Here is a 13049-nt window from a genome sequence, read left to right as displayed (position 1 = left end):
ACGAATGCTTGGAGTGATAACTGGTGTTCTTGTAGTCCTCTTAGATCCTTTATTACTCCTCGGGTTATAGCCAATGCGGGTTTTAACCTTCGTTCTACCGTTGCGGATCTGATTGATGATATCGGCCAATGGAAATGGCCTCAAGCTTGGTTCGATCTTTTTCCGGTTCTTCTAAATATTCCTCCACCGCATCCTTTAGTTGATATGGCTGATCGATGTCGTTGGAAAGATATGGAGGGGAACTTTTATCAATTTCGGTCTTGGGAAGTTTAGAATACTTTGCGTCATAGGGGTGATAGGGTTGATTGGGTTGACTCGATATGGTTCAGTCAATGCATTCCTCGGCATTCATTCCATATGTGGTTAGTGATAAATAATAAGTTAAAGACGCAAGACAGGATGGCTACTTGGGAAGCGGGTAGTACTACAAATCTGATCCTTATGTGTTGTCCTCTTTGTTACTATGATCGTGATTCTATAGACCACCTCTTCTTTCAATGCTCCTTTGCCTCGAAAGTTTGGGATTCAGTGAGGAAAATGGTTAACATGGAGAGTGTCAACAACACATGGTCCTCGATTATGCAGTGGATGGTTCAAAATGCAAACTCTCGCCAGCTTGACCGGATTGTTGGTAAACTCCTTATTGCGGCCGCTTCGTACTATGTATGGCAAGAGAGGAATAACCGGTTATTCTCTAGTGTCCAGCGAACTCCTGATATGCTTTCCCATGTTATCATCAGTACGGTTCGATTGAAGATTATGGGTTTTAAGCTTGGTAGGGACCGGAAGCATCGCAACCTCTTGGATACCTGGCAGATTTCGATAAAGAATTTGGATTGTCACCCGGGCTAGAGTTGGTGTTATTGTTCGATGTCCTGTTTGTTAGGGGCTTAGTTGATCGGGCTTTGTTTCTTTTTTTTCTGGTTGTTTGTTTTAGTCGTTGGTTGTTGTTCTTGGATGTTCTAGTCTTGGTTTGTCTTGACTAGTAGTGTGTGTCAGTGTCTTGGCACACCCTGTTTTTATTTGGTTTGGTGATTTATAAAATTTACCGGGGTAACCCTTTACCCAAAAAAAATGATGTCTTGTACTGAGTCAGGTAGGCCGTCAATGTACCTTTCGATGGCCTTGTCGAGTGGGGCAACCATAGTCGGGCAAAGCAGACTCAACTCCTCAAACCTATCAGTATATGCCCTGTGCTCGCCACTATCTTGTTTCAAGTCATCAAACTCCTTCTCCAACGCTCGTTGTTCATGACGAGGACAAAACTCCCTCATCATAAGAGCTCTCAGTTCAGCCCACGTCTGTGCCAGAGCAACTTCTGCACCACGGTCTCTCATTACCCCATTCCACCATGTAAGAGCCCTCTTCTGAAACACGCTCGAAGAAAACTCGACCTTGCGATTATTCGGACACTGAACGTGGTGAAAAGTATTCTCAATGCTCTCGAACCATTGAAAAAGCCCAGTTGCTCCCTCAGAACCACTAAACTTGAGTGGTTTAGCCGAGTAAAAATTCTTGAAATTGCATGGAGCATTGTTGTTGTTGTTGGCTTGGTTCCATTGAGCAAAGAGATTTGGGAATTGAGCAGCCATCTGCTGTGCAATAATTTCTGCCAGCTCGGCAGTAGCTATCTGGTTTTCGCGTCGAGGAGGCATTCTAAAAGAGGAAAAACATGAAAGGAAACGAGTGAGATGATTGGATGAAGAGGATGAAATGAAACAAAATCAACAAAAGCAAAGATGGTGGTTACGCATCGCAAATCAAACAAGCGACACGAAATGTCTAGTCAAAGTAAATGGGTCAAAAATAATGTATCGCGAAGACATGTTCGCCTATAAGTGAACACTCACCCCAAGAGTTCCCAGGTAAGAGTGACTGGTCCGATTATGTGGATTTCTACGAACACTCTAGCCTTAGACAGAAAACTCAGGGTACAGGCATTCACTCTTCCAGTTCGCATGTGTTCACACTATTAAAACCCAAAACTTTGACGAGACTTTTGTAAATTCAAAGGGGTTCAAAACCATATAACAGAGGGTTCAAAACCTAGAAATCAATCATCCTAGAACAAATGATTAATTTTCAAAGTGGATTCGGAAACGTTATTCTTGTTGTGGTTATCACCTAAGGATAGGTGAAGTGCATGTTTTAAAATCTAAACACAAGATAACTTGTGTTAGGGTCCTAGAAAGTTATAGTCTAGGTCAAACCATTACTAATAACCTAATTCCCTAAAACCATTGGCTCTGATACCAACTCTTCTGTCACACCCCGGCCGCGTATAACATGCAACCGCGGCGGAAACGCCGGGGAGTGTTGGGACAGAATTAATTGTTTCATAACCATGGAAATTAAAGTTACATTTTATTTATCAAACAAGCGTATTACATTGTCTTTAAACAGGAAATAAAGAGTTTATAACATAATTTTTTTTTTTGGGTAAAGGGTTACCCCGGTGAAATTTTATATCAACCAAATATTAAAACAGGGTGCATCGAGACACCGATACACACTACTAGACTTGGCATACCAAGACTAGGAACAGACAAAAACAAGAAACCCGACAAGCGTCACAACCAAACCAAACGGAAATACAAGAAAGAGAACACAACCCTAAACAAACACGCAAAAGACCCAGAGGAGCCTCTCTAGCCGGGATCAACCTCTATGCTGCTCTTCGAGATCATCCACCTATCCAAGATCTTCTTTTGTTTCGGGTCTCTACCAAACCGGAATCCCATAATTCTGAGACGAACCGTCTCAATGATAACCTTTGCAAGCACACTCGCACTCCGCTGATTATGAGAAAATAACCTGTTATTTCTTTCCTGCCAGACAAAGCACGTTGCAGCCGCTACCAGGATCTTACTAATGATGTTATCCATAGTACTAGAATTAGCATTAAGCTCCATCCATTGCATGATAGAATCCTAGGTATCCGTAACATTCTCCATGCCAACCAAGTGCCTGACCAATCTCCAAACGTCTGAAGCATATACACATTGAAAGAACAAGTGGTCTCTTGAATCACGGTCAGACTTGCATAGAGGGCAACACATAAGACGCAAATTTGTAGCACTACCTGTGACAACTCGAATTTCCAAGATTCGTTTTCGTATTTATTGCACAATCATGTATTAACTAGTAGTTTAATTGCACACTTGGTTGCCATGAAATTATATACGTTTTGATTGTTTGATTGTGCATAGTTGTTTGTTATTTGTGAAACTTGTCAAATGTGTAAACTTGGTGGTGGAACTATGAAATAGTTATGAGATGGTGTGCATGTGTAAAATACAATACTTAGGGATGTAAATGGTAACTAGTGAAATCCTAAATACTTAACCCTAATCTCATTTTCCTAATCATTCACTAATCACTTTCACCAAAACCAAAGCACTTGTAATCTCTAATCCTCTTAGCAATCATCACCAAATCATTGGCAAGGCACCACAAGTTTGATTACTCTCTTTCTTTAGGATCATCACAAGGTAATTGTTTAATCATTGTTGTGATTAATTGTGATTGTTTATTGATTTCTTGATTCTTGTGTTCATGGAAAAACCCTAGCTTCTTATGTAATATTCTGTGATTTAATCTTGGATAGTTGAGATTACAATGATGATTAGATGCATGCTTGATAGGTATCATGAGATAATGGTTGTGGTTTAGCAATTGATTGAATAAGCTTGTTGTCTGCCGTCGTATGATAGGAATTAGGGTTGTTCGTATGATTCACGTAACTGCGTTGATCTTAGTGAATGAATGATTGAAATGTGTTTGCCTGAGTTTAATTGCTAAATGAAAGTCTGAGTTTAATGAAGGTACATGGTCCGAATATAAGGATCTTCAATTGGACCGAGTTACTTGATGTTTAAGATGGTCCGAATTTAATTTCAATGTATCTTGCCCGAGTTTATCATGAAGGTATCTTGTCCGAGTTTAATTCCTTAGCATGTGGTCCGAATATAATCTCACATGTGGTCCGAATATAATTATTAGATGTGGTCCGAAGATAAGTGATGAATGTTGGTCCGAGTTTAAACATATTGAATATGGTCCGAGTTTAAATGGACTCTATTGTCCGAGTTTAATTGATGTGTAGGTTGTCCGAGTTTATTTATGTGGTGTTATGGTCCGAATATATGCATAGATATCAATGGGCCGAGTTTAATTGGACACATGTTGGTCCGAGTTTAATCAACTTAACCTAGGTCCGAGTTTAATTGGATTAACCTTGTCCGACTTTAATCAATATCATTGGTCCGAGTATATGTGATGTCTTATTGGTCCGAGCATAATTCTTTTAATGTTGGGCCCGAGTTTAATGTCTTGACATTGGACTGAGTTTAAAGAATGTATCAAGGGTCCAAGCTTGTGTGTGTATCATGACAGTCTGAGTTTAATGTATGATTACATGTGATATCCGAGTTTTGAACAGGGGAGACCCCCCCCCCATACTTGTCTGAGTTGTGAGAAATGCATGATCCTGTAAATGTTCGTATGAATTACGTGAATTGTGTGAATGGGTTAATTGTTTCGTGATACATGATTTATACATGATATTGGCTATCAAACATTATGTGATATTGGATTACTTGCGTATCATTGCGAACATGAACTGATTTGTATTACGTGCATACCATAGGACTTGATTAATTACTTGTGAGTGCTTAACTTAGCATACCGAGCAAACCAAGGTGAGTTCACACTCCTACCAAGGCATGGGATTCCCGGGGTGTTGGGAATGGGATTGAAAGGTTAATTAGATACACTATTGACACTATGACTAGACTACCACATTACTATCCTCGGATGTGAAGGATACTTATACTGATCACTATCCTCGGATGTGAAGGATACTTATACTGATCACTATCCTCGGTTGTGAAGGATACCTATAGTTACGAGTAGTCTAGTGGTTATACAACGTGGAACACCACCACCAATAACGTGGAACACCACCACCAGTAACGTGGAACACCACCACCAGTAACGTGGAACACCACCACCAGTAACGTGGAACACCACCACCAGTAACGTGGAACACCACCACCAATAACGTGGAACACCACCACCAATAACGTGGAACACCACCACCAATAGAACATACAAATGGCCCAGTAGAGCCACCTGTTACAAACGAACTTACTATTACGCATTTACTTTCTGTGAACTCGCTCAACTAGTTTGTTGATCATTCTGTTACATGCCTTGCAGATCGTTAGGTACTTGGAGCTTGCACTGGAGAAGCGGGTCGTTGTGGACAAGGATCGTGGTTTCTACGTTGAACTATTATGATATTTAAACTATTAACTATTGTTGGATTATTTACTATGCTTCCGCAACTTAAATTATGTTTTGTTGAAACATCAATCGTATTGAATGGTTTGTTTACATTTATTATACTTGACATTAATTACATGTTCAATATGATTGGTGGCTTGATCCTGGTCAGTCACGCTCCCAAGCGGTGATACTCCGCTGGTGGATTTTGGGGGTGTGACAGATTGGTATCAGAGCCATTGGTTATAGAGAACTTGGTTTTAATATGGGGAAAAACGTTTTTATTAAAACCAGACTATAACCAGAACAGTGCTCTCAACGATCCACAACGACGCTTCGCTCCACGTGCAAGACTCGACATCCTAGGTAATAAGGTTTATGTTTATTGCCTACATGCTAGAATTGCATAGAACTTTGCTCGTAGTATGCTTACATTACTTTGCTCACTGCTTGTTACTGCTTAAGAACACCTATGTGCCTACACTTTTCTGTCATCGCCCTACTCGCGAACCATTCATACTTATGCTACCTTTGCTATTCGATCATGTCTGGACGTGTTAACATGACTCAAGCCCAGTTGACGGCTCCCATTAACAAACAAGTTGCTACGGCACTTGCAGCCGCACAAGCAGGAGGTATAACCTGCTATTCCAAACCTATCCTAGGATGTTAGATCCTACTCTCGTGACCCAAGTCTCGCGCTTAACCTTGACCTATTCTTCTCGCGCAACGGGTCAGAACGTACAGCAACCTGCCTGCACATTCAAGAACTTCATGGACTGTCGTCCAAGCACATTCAGTGGCACAGAAGGAGCAGTGGGACTACTCCATTGGTTTGGGAAGCTCGAGTCGGTATTCGAGATGTGTGAATGCCCTAAGGCTCGCAGGATCAAGTACGCCACTGGTACTTTGGAAGAAATCGCGCTAACCTGGTGGAACGCGCAAGTACGGATACTAGGGTTGGCAGCTGCTAACGCCACCCCCTGGAACGAATTCAAAGAACGCATTAAAAGGGAATATTGCACGCGTGATGACATCCATAAGTTGGAAGTGGAGCTTTACCATTTGAAAATGACGGGGTCAGAAGTTGATGCATATACGAAACGGTCGAACAAACTGGCCATCTTGTGTCCAACCATGGTGGACTCTCCAAGCAAGCATATCGAATTGTACCTCAAGGGTCTAGCCTCAGAAATTCAGAGCCATGCTACATCGGCTAACCTCGACAGCATTCAGGACATTCAGTGTCTTGCTTATCGCCTCATGGATCAGGCAGTGGAACAGAACAGGCTGCCTAGTTGTATCAGCGCTATTACTACCGCTACCACTTCTGCTACTCCCGCTACTCCTAGTGACAAAAAGCGGAAATAGGATGGGTATTCCAGCAAGGGTTCAGCTACCGTTCGGTCTCAAGCACAACAGCAGCACAAGAATAGTGATCGCCAGAGCACAGCAGAAGCTAAGGATTCAGGAGCCCACGGCCTGCAAATCGAAATCGCCAGTAGCAACAGCAAGCAGAAATCCTATGAAAAGAAAAGATTGTTTGCATTCCTCGTTCTGGTCAAGAACCTCTCGAAGTTCAAGGCGACAAGAGTGGTGCCGTGGTTGGCATCACCTCTTTCTTGAAGGCTCAGAAATGTTTGCGGAAGGGCCACACCGCAATTTTGGCCCTCGTTACTGACACATCAGCGAAAGAAAAGAAGTTGGAAGACCATTCAGTTGTACGCGACTTTCCTCAGGTGTCTCGCAAGGATTTACCTGGTCTACCGCCGCATCATCAGGACGAATTTCAAATCGAGCTCGCTCCAGGAGCAGCACCCATAGCTCGAGCACCGTATCGCTTAGCTTCACCAGAATCGGAAGAACTATCGACGCAGCTACCAGGAATCTTGGATAAGGGATTTATCCGACCTATCTCTTCGCCTTGGGGAGCTACAAGAACTATTAGATACCAATTATCTGTGAAAAAGAAGGATGGAACCTTCAGGATGTGAAATTGATTACCGCGAACTGAACAAAGTCACGGTGAAGAACCGTTATCCTCTTCCACGCATTGACGACTTATTCGACCAGTTGCAAGGGTCGAGTTACTACTCCAAGGTTGATCTAAGGTCTGGTTATTATCAGCTGAGAGTCCAGGATGAGGACGTCTCCAAGACAGCATCCAGAACTCACTACGGCCATTACGAGTTTCTTGTCATACCATTCGGGCTTACGAACGCACCTGCAGTTTTCATGGATTTTATGAACAGGGTGTGCAAACCCTATCTAGACAAGTTCGATCAGGCACTGGCCTGCACCGCGTACACCAACAGAAATACGCCAATTCTTGGGCTTTGCGGGTTACTACAGACGATTTATCAAGGATTTCTCGAAAGTCGCTCAGCCGCTTACACTACTGACACAGAAGGGTGTCGCCTACCGATGGGGCAACACGCAGGAAACTGCTTTCCAGTACCTAAAAGATAGGCTTTGCAGCACACCTATTCTCTCATTGCCAGAGGGCACCGACGATTTCGTGGTCTTTTGTGACGCATCGATACAGGGGCTTGGTTATGTATTGGTGCAGCGTGATAAAGTTATTGCCTACGCTTCGAGACGACTCAAGATTCATGAACGGAACTACTCGACGCACGATTTAGAGCTGGGAGCTGTTGTTTTCGCGCTTAAGATATGGCGGCACTACCTGTACGGTACCAGGTGCACGATTTACACCGATCACAGGAGGCTCGAGCATATCCTTAAGCAAAAGGATTTGAACATGCGTCAACGGAGATGGGTTGAACTACTGAACGACTACGAATGCGCCATCAAGTATCATACAGGCAAGGCCAATGTTGTGGCTGACGCCCTCAGTCGGAAAGACACCCTACCGAAGCGCGTGCGAGCGCTACAGCTTACTATCCAGTCCAGTCTTCCTTCTCAGATACGAGCTGCTCAGATGGAAGCTCTGAAACCCGAAAACGTCACAGCTGAAGCCTTACGTGGTTCAAGGCAGCAAATGGAACAAAAGGAAGACGGCGCCTACTATGTAACGGGCCGTATTTGGGCCCCACTTTATGGCGGTCTACGAGAACTTGTGATGGACGAAGCGCACAAGTCTCGCTACTCGGTACATCCAGGTGCGGATAAAATGTACCATGATATCAAAACAACATACTGGTGGCCAAGTATGAAAGCCCACATCGCCACCTATGTTGGCAAGTGCTTGACCTGTGCGAGAGTCAAGGTCGAATATCAGAAACCAGCAGGTCTACTGCAACAACCCAAGATACCGCAGTGGAAATGGGAAGAAATTTCCATGGATTTCGTTACAGGCTTACCTAGATCCCAGCGTGGGAATGACACTATCTGGGTGATCATTGATCGACTCACAAAGTCTGCTCACTTTTTGGCTATCAAAGAGACGGATAAGTTTTCTACCTTAGCAGACATTTACTTGAAAGAAGTTGTTTCAAGGCACGGGGTGCCCATCTCCATCATTTCAGATCGCGATGCACGATTTACGTCAGAGTTATGGCAAGCGATGCACAAATCTTACGGCTCACGATTAGACATGAGCACAGCATATCATCCTCAGACGGATGGGCAGTCTGAGCGAACTATCCAAACTCTGGAAGACATGCTTCGAGCGTGTGTCATCGATTTCGGCAACGGCTGGGAAAAGCACCTCCCTTTAGTGGAGTTTTCATACAATAACAGCTATCATACCAGCATTCAGGCCGCTCCATTCGAGGCATTGTACGGACGTAAATGCCGGTCACCTCTCTGTTGGGCAGAGGTGGGGGATAGTCAGATTACGAGTCCAGAGATTGTAGTGGACGCCACAGAAAAGATTGCACAGATACGGCAACGTATGGCGGCAGCACGCGACCGTCAGAAAGCCTACGCGGATAAGCGTAAGAGACCCTTGGAATTTCAGGTCGGGGACCGGGTTTTATTGAAAGTCTCACCCTGGAAGGGTGTGGTTCGTTTTGGCAAACGAGGCAAACTGAATCCGCGGTATGTCGGACCATTCGAAATCATTGAGAAAATTGGCAAGGTAGCCTACAGATTAAACCTACCAGCTGAACTCGGTGCAGTTCACAATGTATTTCACGTGTCGAATCTGAAGAAGTGCCTGTCAGATGAGACCCTTATAGTTCCTTTTAAGGAACTCACTATCGATGAACGGTTGCAGTTCGTCGAGGAACCAGTTGAAATCACGGACCGGGATGTTAAGGTCCTCAAACACAAGAGAATCCCTCTTGTTCGAGTTCGTTGGAACTCCCGACGCGGCCCAGAGTACACCTGGGAACGCGAAGACCAAATGAAAGAAAAGTACCCCCAGTTATTCGAAACCAATGCAACCACTACTGAGGCTGAAGCTACTACTACTGAATTTCGGGGCGAAATTCCAAATCAACGGGGGGATGATGTGACACCCCAGGAAAACCAGTAAACGATGTAACTTACCTAGCTTCCTCAGTGAGTGCGTACCAAATTTCGGGACGAAATTTCTTTCAAGTTGGGGATAATGTGACAACTCGAATTTCCAAGATTCGTTTTCGTATTTATTGCACAATCATGTATTAACTAGTAGTTTAATTGCACACTTGGTTGCCATGAAATTATATACGTTTTGATTGTTTGATTGTGCATAGTTGTTTGTTATTTGTGAAACTTGTCAAATGTGTAAACTTGGTGGTGGAACTATGAAATAGTTATGAGATGGTGTGCATGTGTAAAATACAATACTTAGGGATGTAAATGGTAACTAGTGAAATCCTAAATACTTAACCCTAATCTCATTTTCCTAATCATTCACTAATCACTTTCACCAAAACCAAAGCACTTGTAATCTCTAATCCTCTTAGCAATCATCACCAAATCATTGGCAAGGCACCACAAGTTTGATTACTCTCTTTCTTTAGGATCATCACAAGGTAATTGTTTAATCATTGTTGTGATTAATTGTGATTGTTTATTGATTTCTTGATTCTTGTGTTCATGGAAAAACCCTAGCTTCTTATGTAATATTCTGTGATTTAATCTTGGATAGTTGAGATTACAATGATGATTAGATGCATGCTTGATAGGTATCATGAGATAATGGTTGTGGTTTAGCAATTGATTGAATAAGCTTGTTGTCTGCCGTCGTATGATAGGAATTAGGGTTGTTCGTATGATTCACGTAACTGCGTTGATCTTAGTGAATGAATGATTGAAATGTGTTTGCCTGAGTTTAATTGCTAAATGAAAGTCTGAGTTTAATGAAGGTACATGGTCCGAATATAAGGATCTTCAATTGGACCGAGTTACTTGATGTTTAAGATGGTCCGAATTTAATTTCAATGTATCTTGCCCGAGTTTATCATGAAGGTATCTTGTCCGAGTTTAATTCCTTAGCATGTGGTCCGAATATAATCTCACATGTGGTCCGAATATAATTATTAGATGTGGTCCGAAGATAAGTGATGAATGTTGGTCCGAGTTTAAACATATTGAATATGGTCCGAGTTTAAATGGACTCTATTGTCCGAGTTTAATTGATGTGTAGGTTGTCCGAGTTTATTTATGTGGTGTTATGGTCCGAATATATGCATAGATATCAATGGGCCGAGTTTAATTGGACACATGTTGGTCCGAGTTTAATCAACTTAACCTAGGTCCGAGTTTAATTGGATTAACCTTGTCCGACTTTAATCAATATCATTGGTCCGAGTATATGTGATGTCTTATTGGTCCGAGCATAATTCTTTTAATGTTGGGCCCGAGTTTAATGTCTTGACATTGGACTGAGTTTAAAGAATGTATCAAGGGTCCAAGCTTGTGTGTGTATCATGACAGTCTGAGTTTAATGTATGATTACATGTGATATCCGAGTTTTGAACAGGGGAGACCCCCCCCCCATACTTGTCTGAGTTGTGAGAAATGCATGATCCTGTAAATGTTCGTATGAATTACGTGAATTGTGTGAATGGGTTAATTGTTTCGTGATACATGATTTATACATGATATTGGCTATCAAACATTATGTGATATTGGATTACTTGCGTATCATTGCGAACATGAACTGATTTGTATTACGTGCATACCATAGGACTTGATTAATTACTTGTGAGTGCTTAACTTAGCATACCGAGCAAACCAAGGTGAGTTCACACTCCTACCAAGGCATGGGATTCCCGGGGTGTTGGGAATGGGATTGAAAGGTTAATTAGATACACTATTGACACTATGACTAGACTACCACATTACTATCCTCGGATGTGAAGGATACTTATACTGATCACTATCCTCGGATGTGAAGGATACTTATACTGATCACTATCCTCGGTTGTGAAGGATACCTATAGTTACGAGTAGTCTAGTGGTTATACAACGTGGAACACCACCACCAATAACGTGGAACACCACCACCAGTAACGTGGAACACCACCACCAGTAACGTGGAACACCACCACCAGTAACGTGGAACACCACCACCAGTAACGTGGAACACCACCACCAATAACGTGGAACACCACCACCAATAACGTGGAACACCACCACCAATAGAACATACAAATGGCCCAGTAGAGCCACCTGTTACAAACGAACTTACTATTACGCATTTACTTTCTGTGAACTCGCTCAACTAGTTTGTTGATCATTCTGTTACATGCCTTGCAGATCGTTAGGTACTTGGAGCTTGCACTGGAGAAGCGGGTCGTTGTGGACAAGGATCGTGGTTTCTACGTTGAACTATTATGATATTTAAACTATTAACTATTGTTGGATTATTTACTATGCTTCCGCAACTTAAATTATGTTTTGTTGAAACATCAATCGTATTGAATGGTTTGTTTACATTTATTATACTTGACATTAATTACATGTTCAATATGATTGGTGGCTTGATCCTGGTCAGTCACGCTCCCAAGCGGTGATACTCCGCTGGTGGATTTTGGGGGTGTGACACTACCCGCTTCCCAAATGGCCATCCTGTCTTGCGTTTTCAACTTGTTTTTGATAACCAACCACAAGTGAAACGAATGTCGGGGAATACATTGCCTGAACCAAACCGCACTTGCCCATAGAGCCTTATGACACCTATTCCGCAAACAATTCCAAACCTCCCAAGAACTAAAACCTTGAAGATTACCGTCCAAATCTTTCCAGCAAAATCGGTCATTCGTATTAGGAGAAATCTGAATAGAGCCGATATTTATAAGGACAGGAAAGAGAGTATACCATGCCTGAGGCCATAGCCATTGGCCATCATCCGTGACAATGTCAGCCACCTTAGTGTTTAAAGAAAAACCAGCATTAGCAATAGCTCTAGGGGATATGAATGCCGAATCAGACTACAAGAGCACCAGTTATCACTCCATACGTTTGTTTGCCTGCCACTCCGAATAGACATCCAAAAAAACGAGCGAACACTCGAACGGATAGATAAGAGTTTTCTCCAACCCCAGCTAACATTTGCTCGACATTGAACCTCCCAAAAACTTTGGCCTTTCAGCTTGTACGAGTGGGTCCATTGAACCCAAAGAGAAGGCCGATTGGTGACTAAACTCCAAATATGAGAAGTTAAAAGAGCCTTATTAACATCTATTATGCTTCGAATACCTAGGCCACCCTCATCTTTAGGCATGCAAACATCCTTCCAGGCAACTTTAGCACGAACCGAGCCAGACTTACCACCATTCCAAAGGAATCTACGAAGACGTTTTTCCAAATCCTTTAAGATACTAGATGGGAGCATCATAACCGATGCCCAATATGAGTATAAAGCC

General features: G+C 42.7%; 1 protein-coding gene across 1 annotated transcript; it reads left to right on the top strand.

Moving 5' to 3' along the window:
- The first annotated feature begins 399 nt into the window (after positions 1-399).
- LOC110900538 lies at positions 400-852 on the top strand. The gene has a single exon (XM_022147426.1). The coding sequence runs from the start codon at positions 400-402 to the stop codon at positions 850-852; it is 453 nt and encodes a 150-aa protein (XP_022003118.1).
- The last annotated feature ends 12197 nt before the right edge of the window (positions 853-13049 follow it).

This window comes from Helianthus annuus, chromosome 13 (assembly GCF_002127325.2).
Source record: "Helianthus annuus cultivar XRQ/B chromosome 13, HanXRQr2.0-SUNRISE, whole genome shotgun sequence".
NCBI classification, from domain to species: Eukaryota; Viridiplantae; Streptophyta; class Magnoliopsida; order Asterales; family Asteraceae; genus Helianthus; species Helianthus annuus.
This window is presented reverse-complemented; position numbering and strand designations above follow the sequence as displayed.

Bases quoted from the DNA above. Each gene is read 5' to 3' on its own strand.
- LOC110900538 (XM_022147426.1), top strand. From the start codon at position 400: ATGGCTACTTGGGAAGCGGGTAGTACTACAAATCTGATCCTTATGTGT.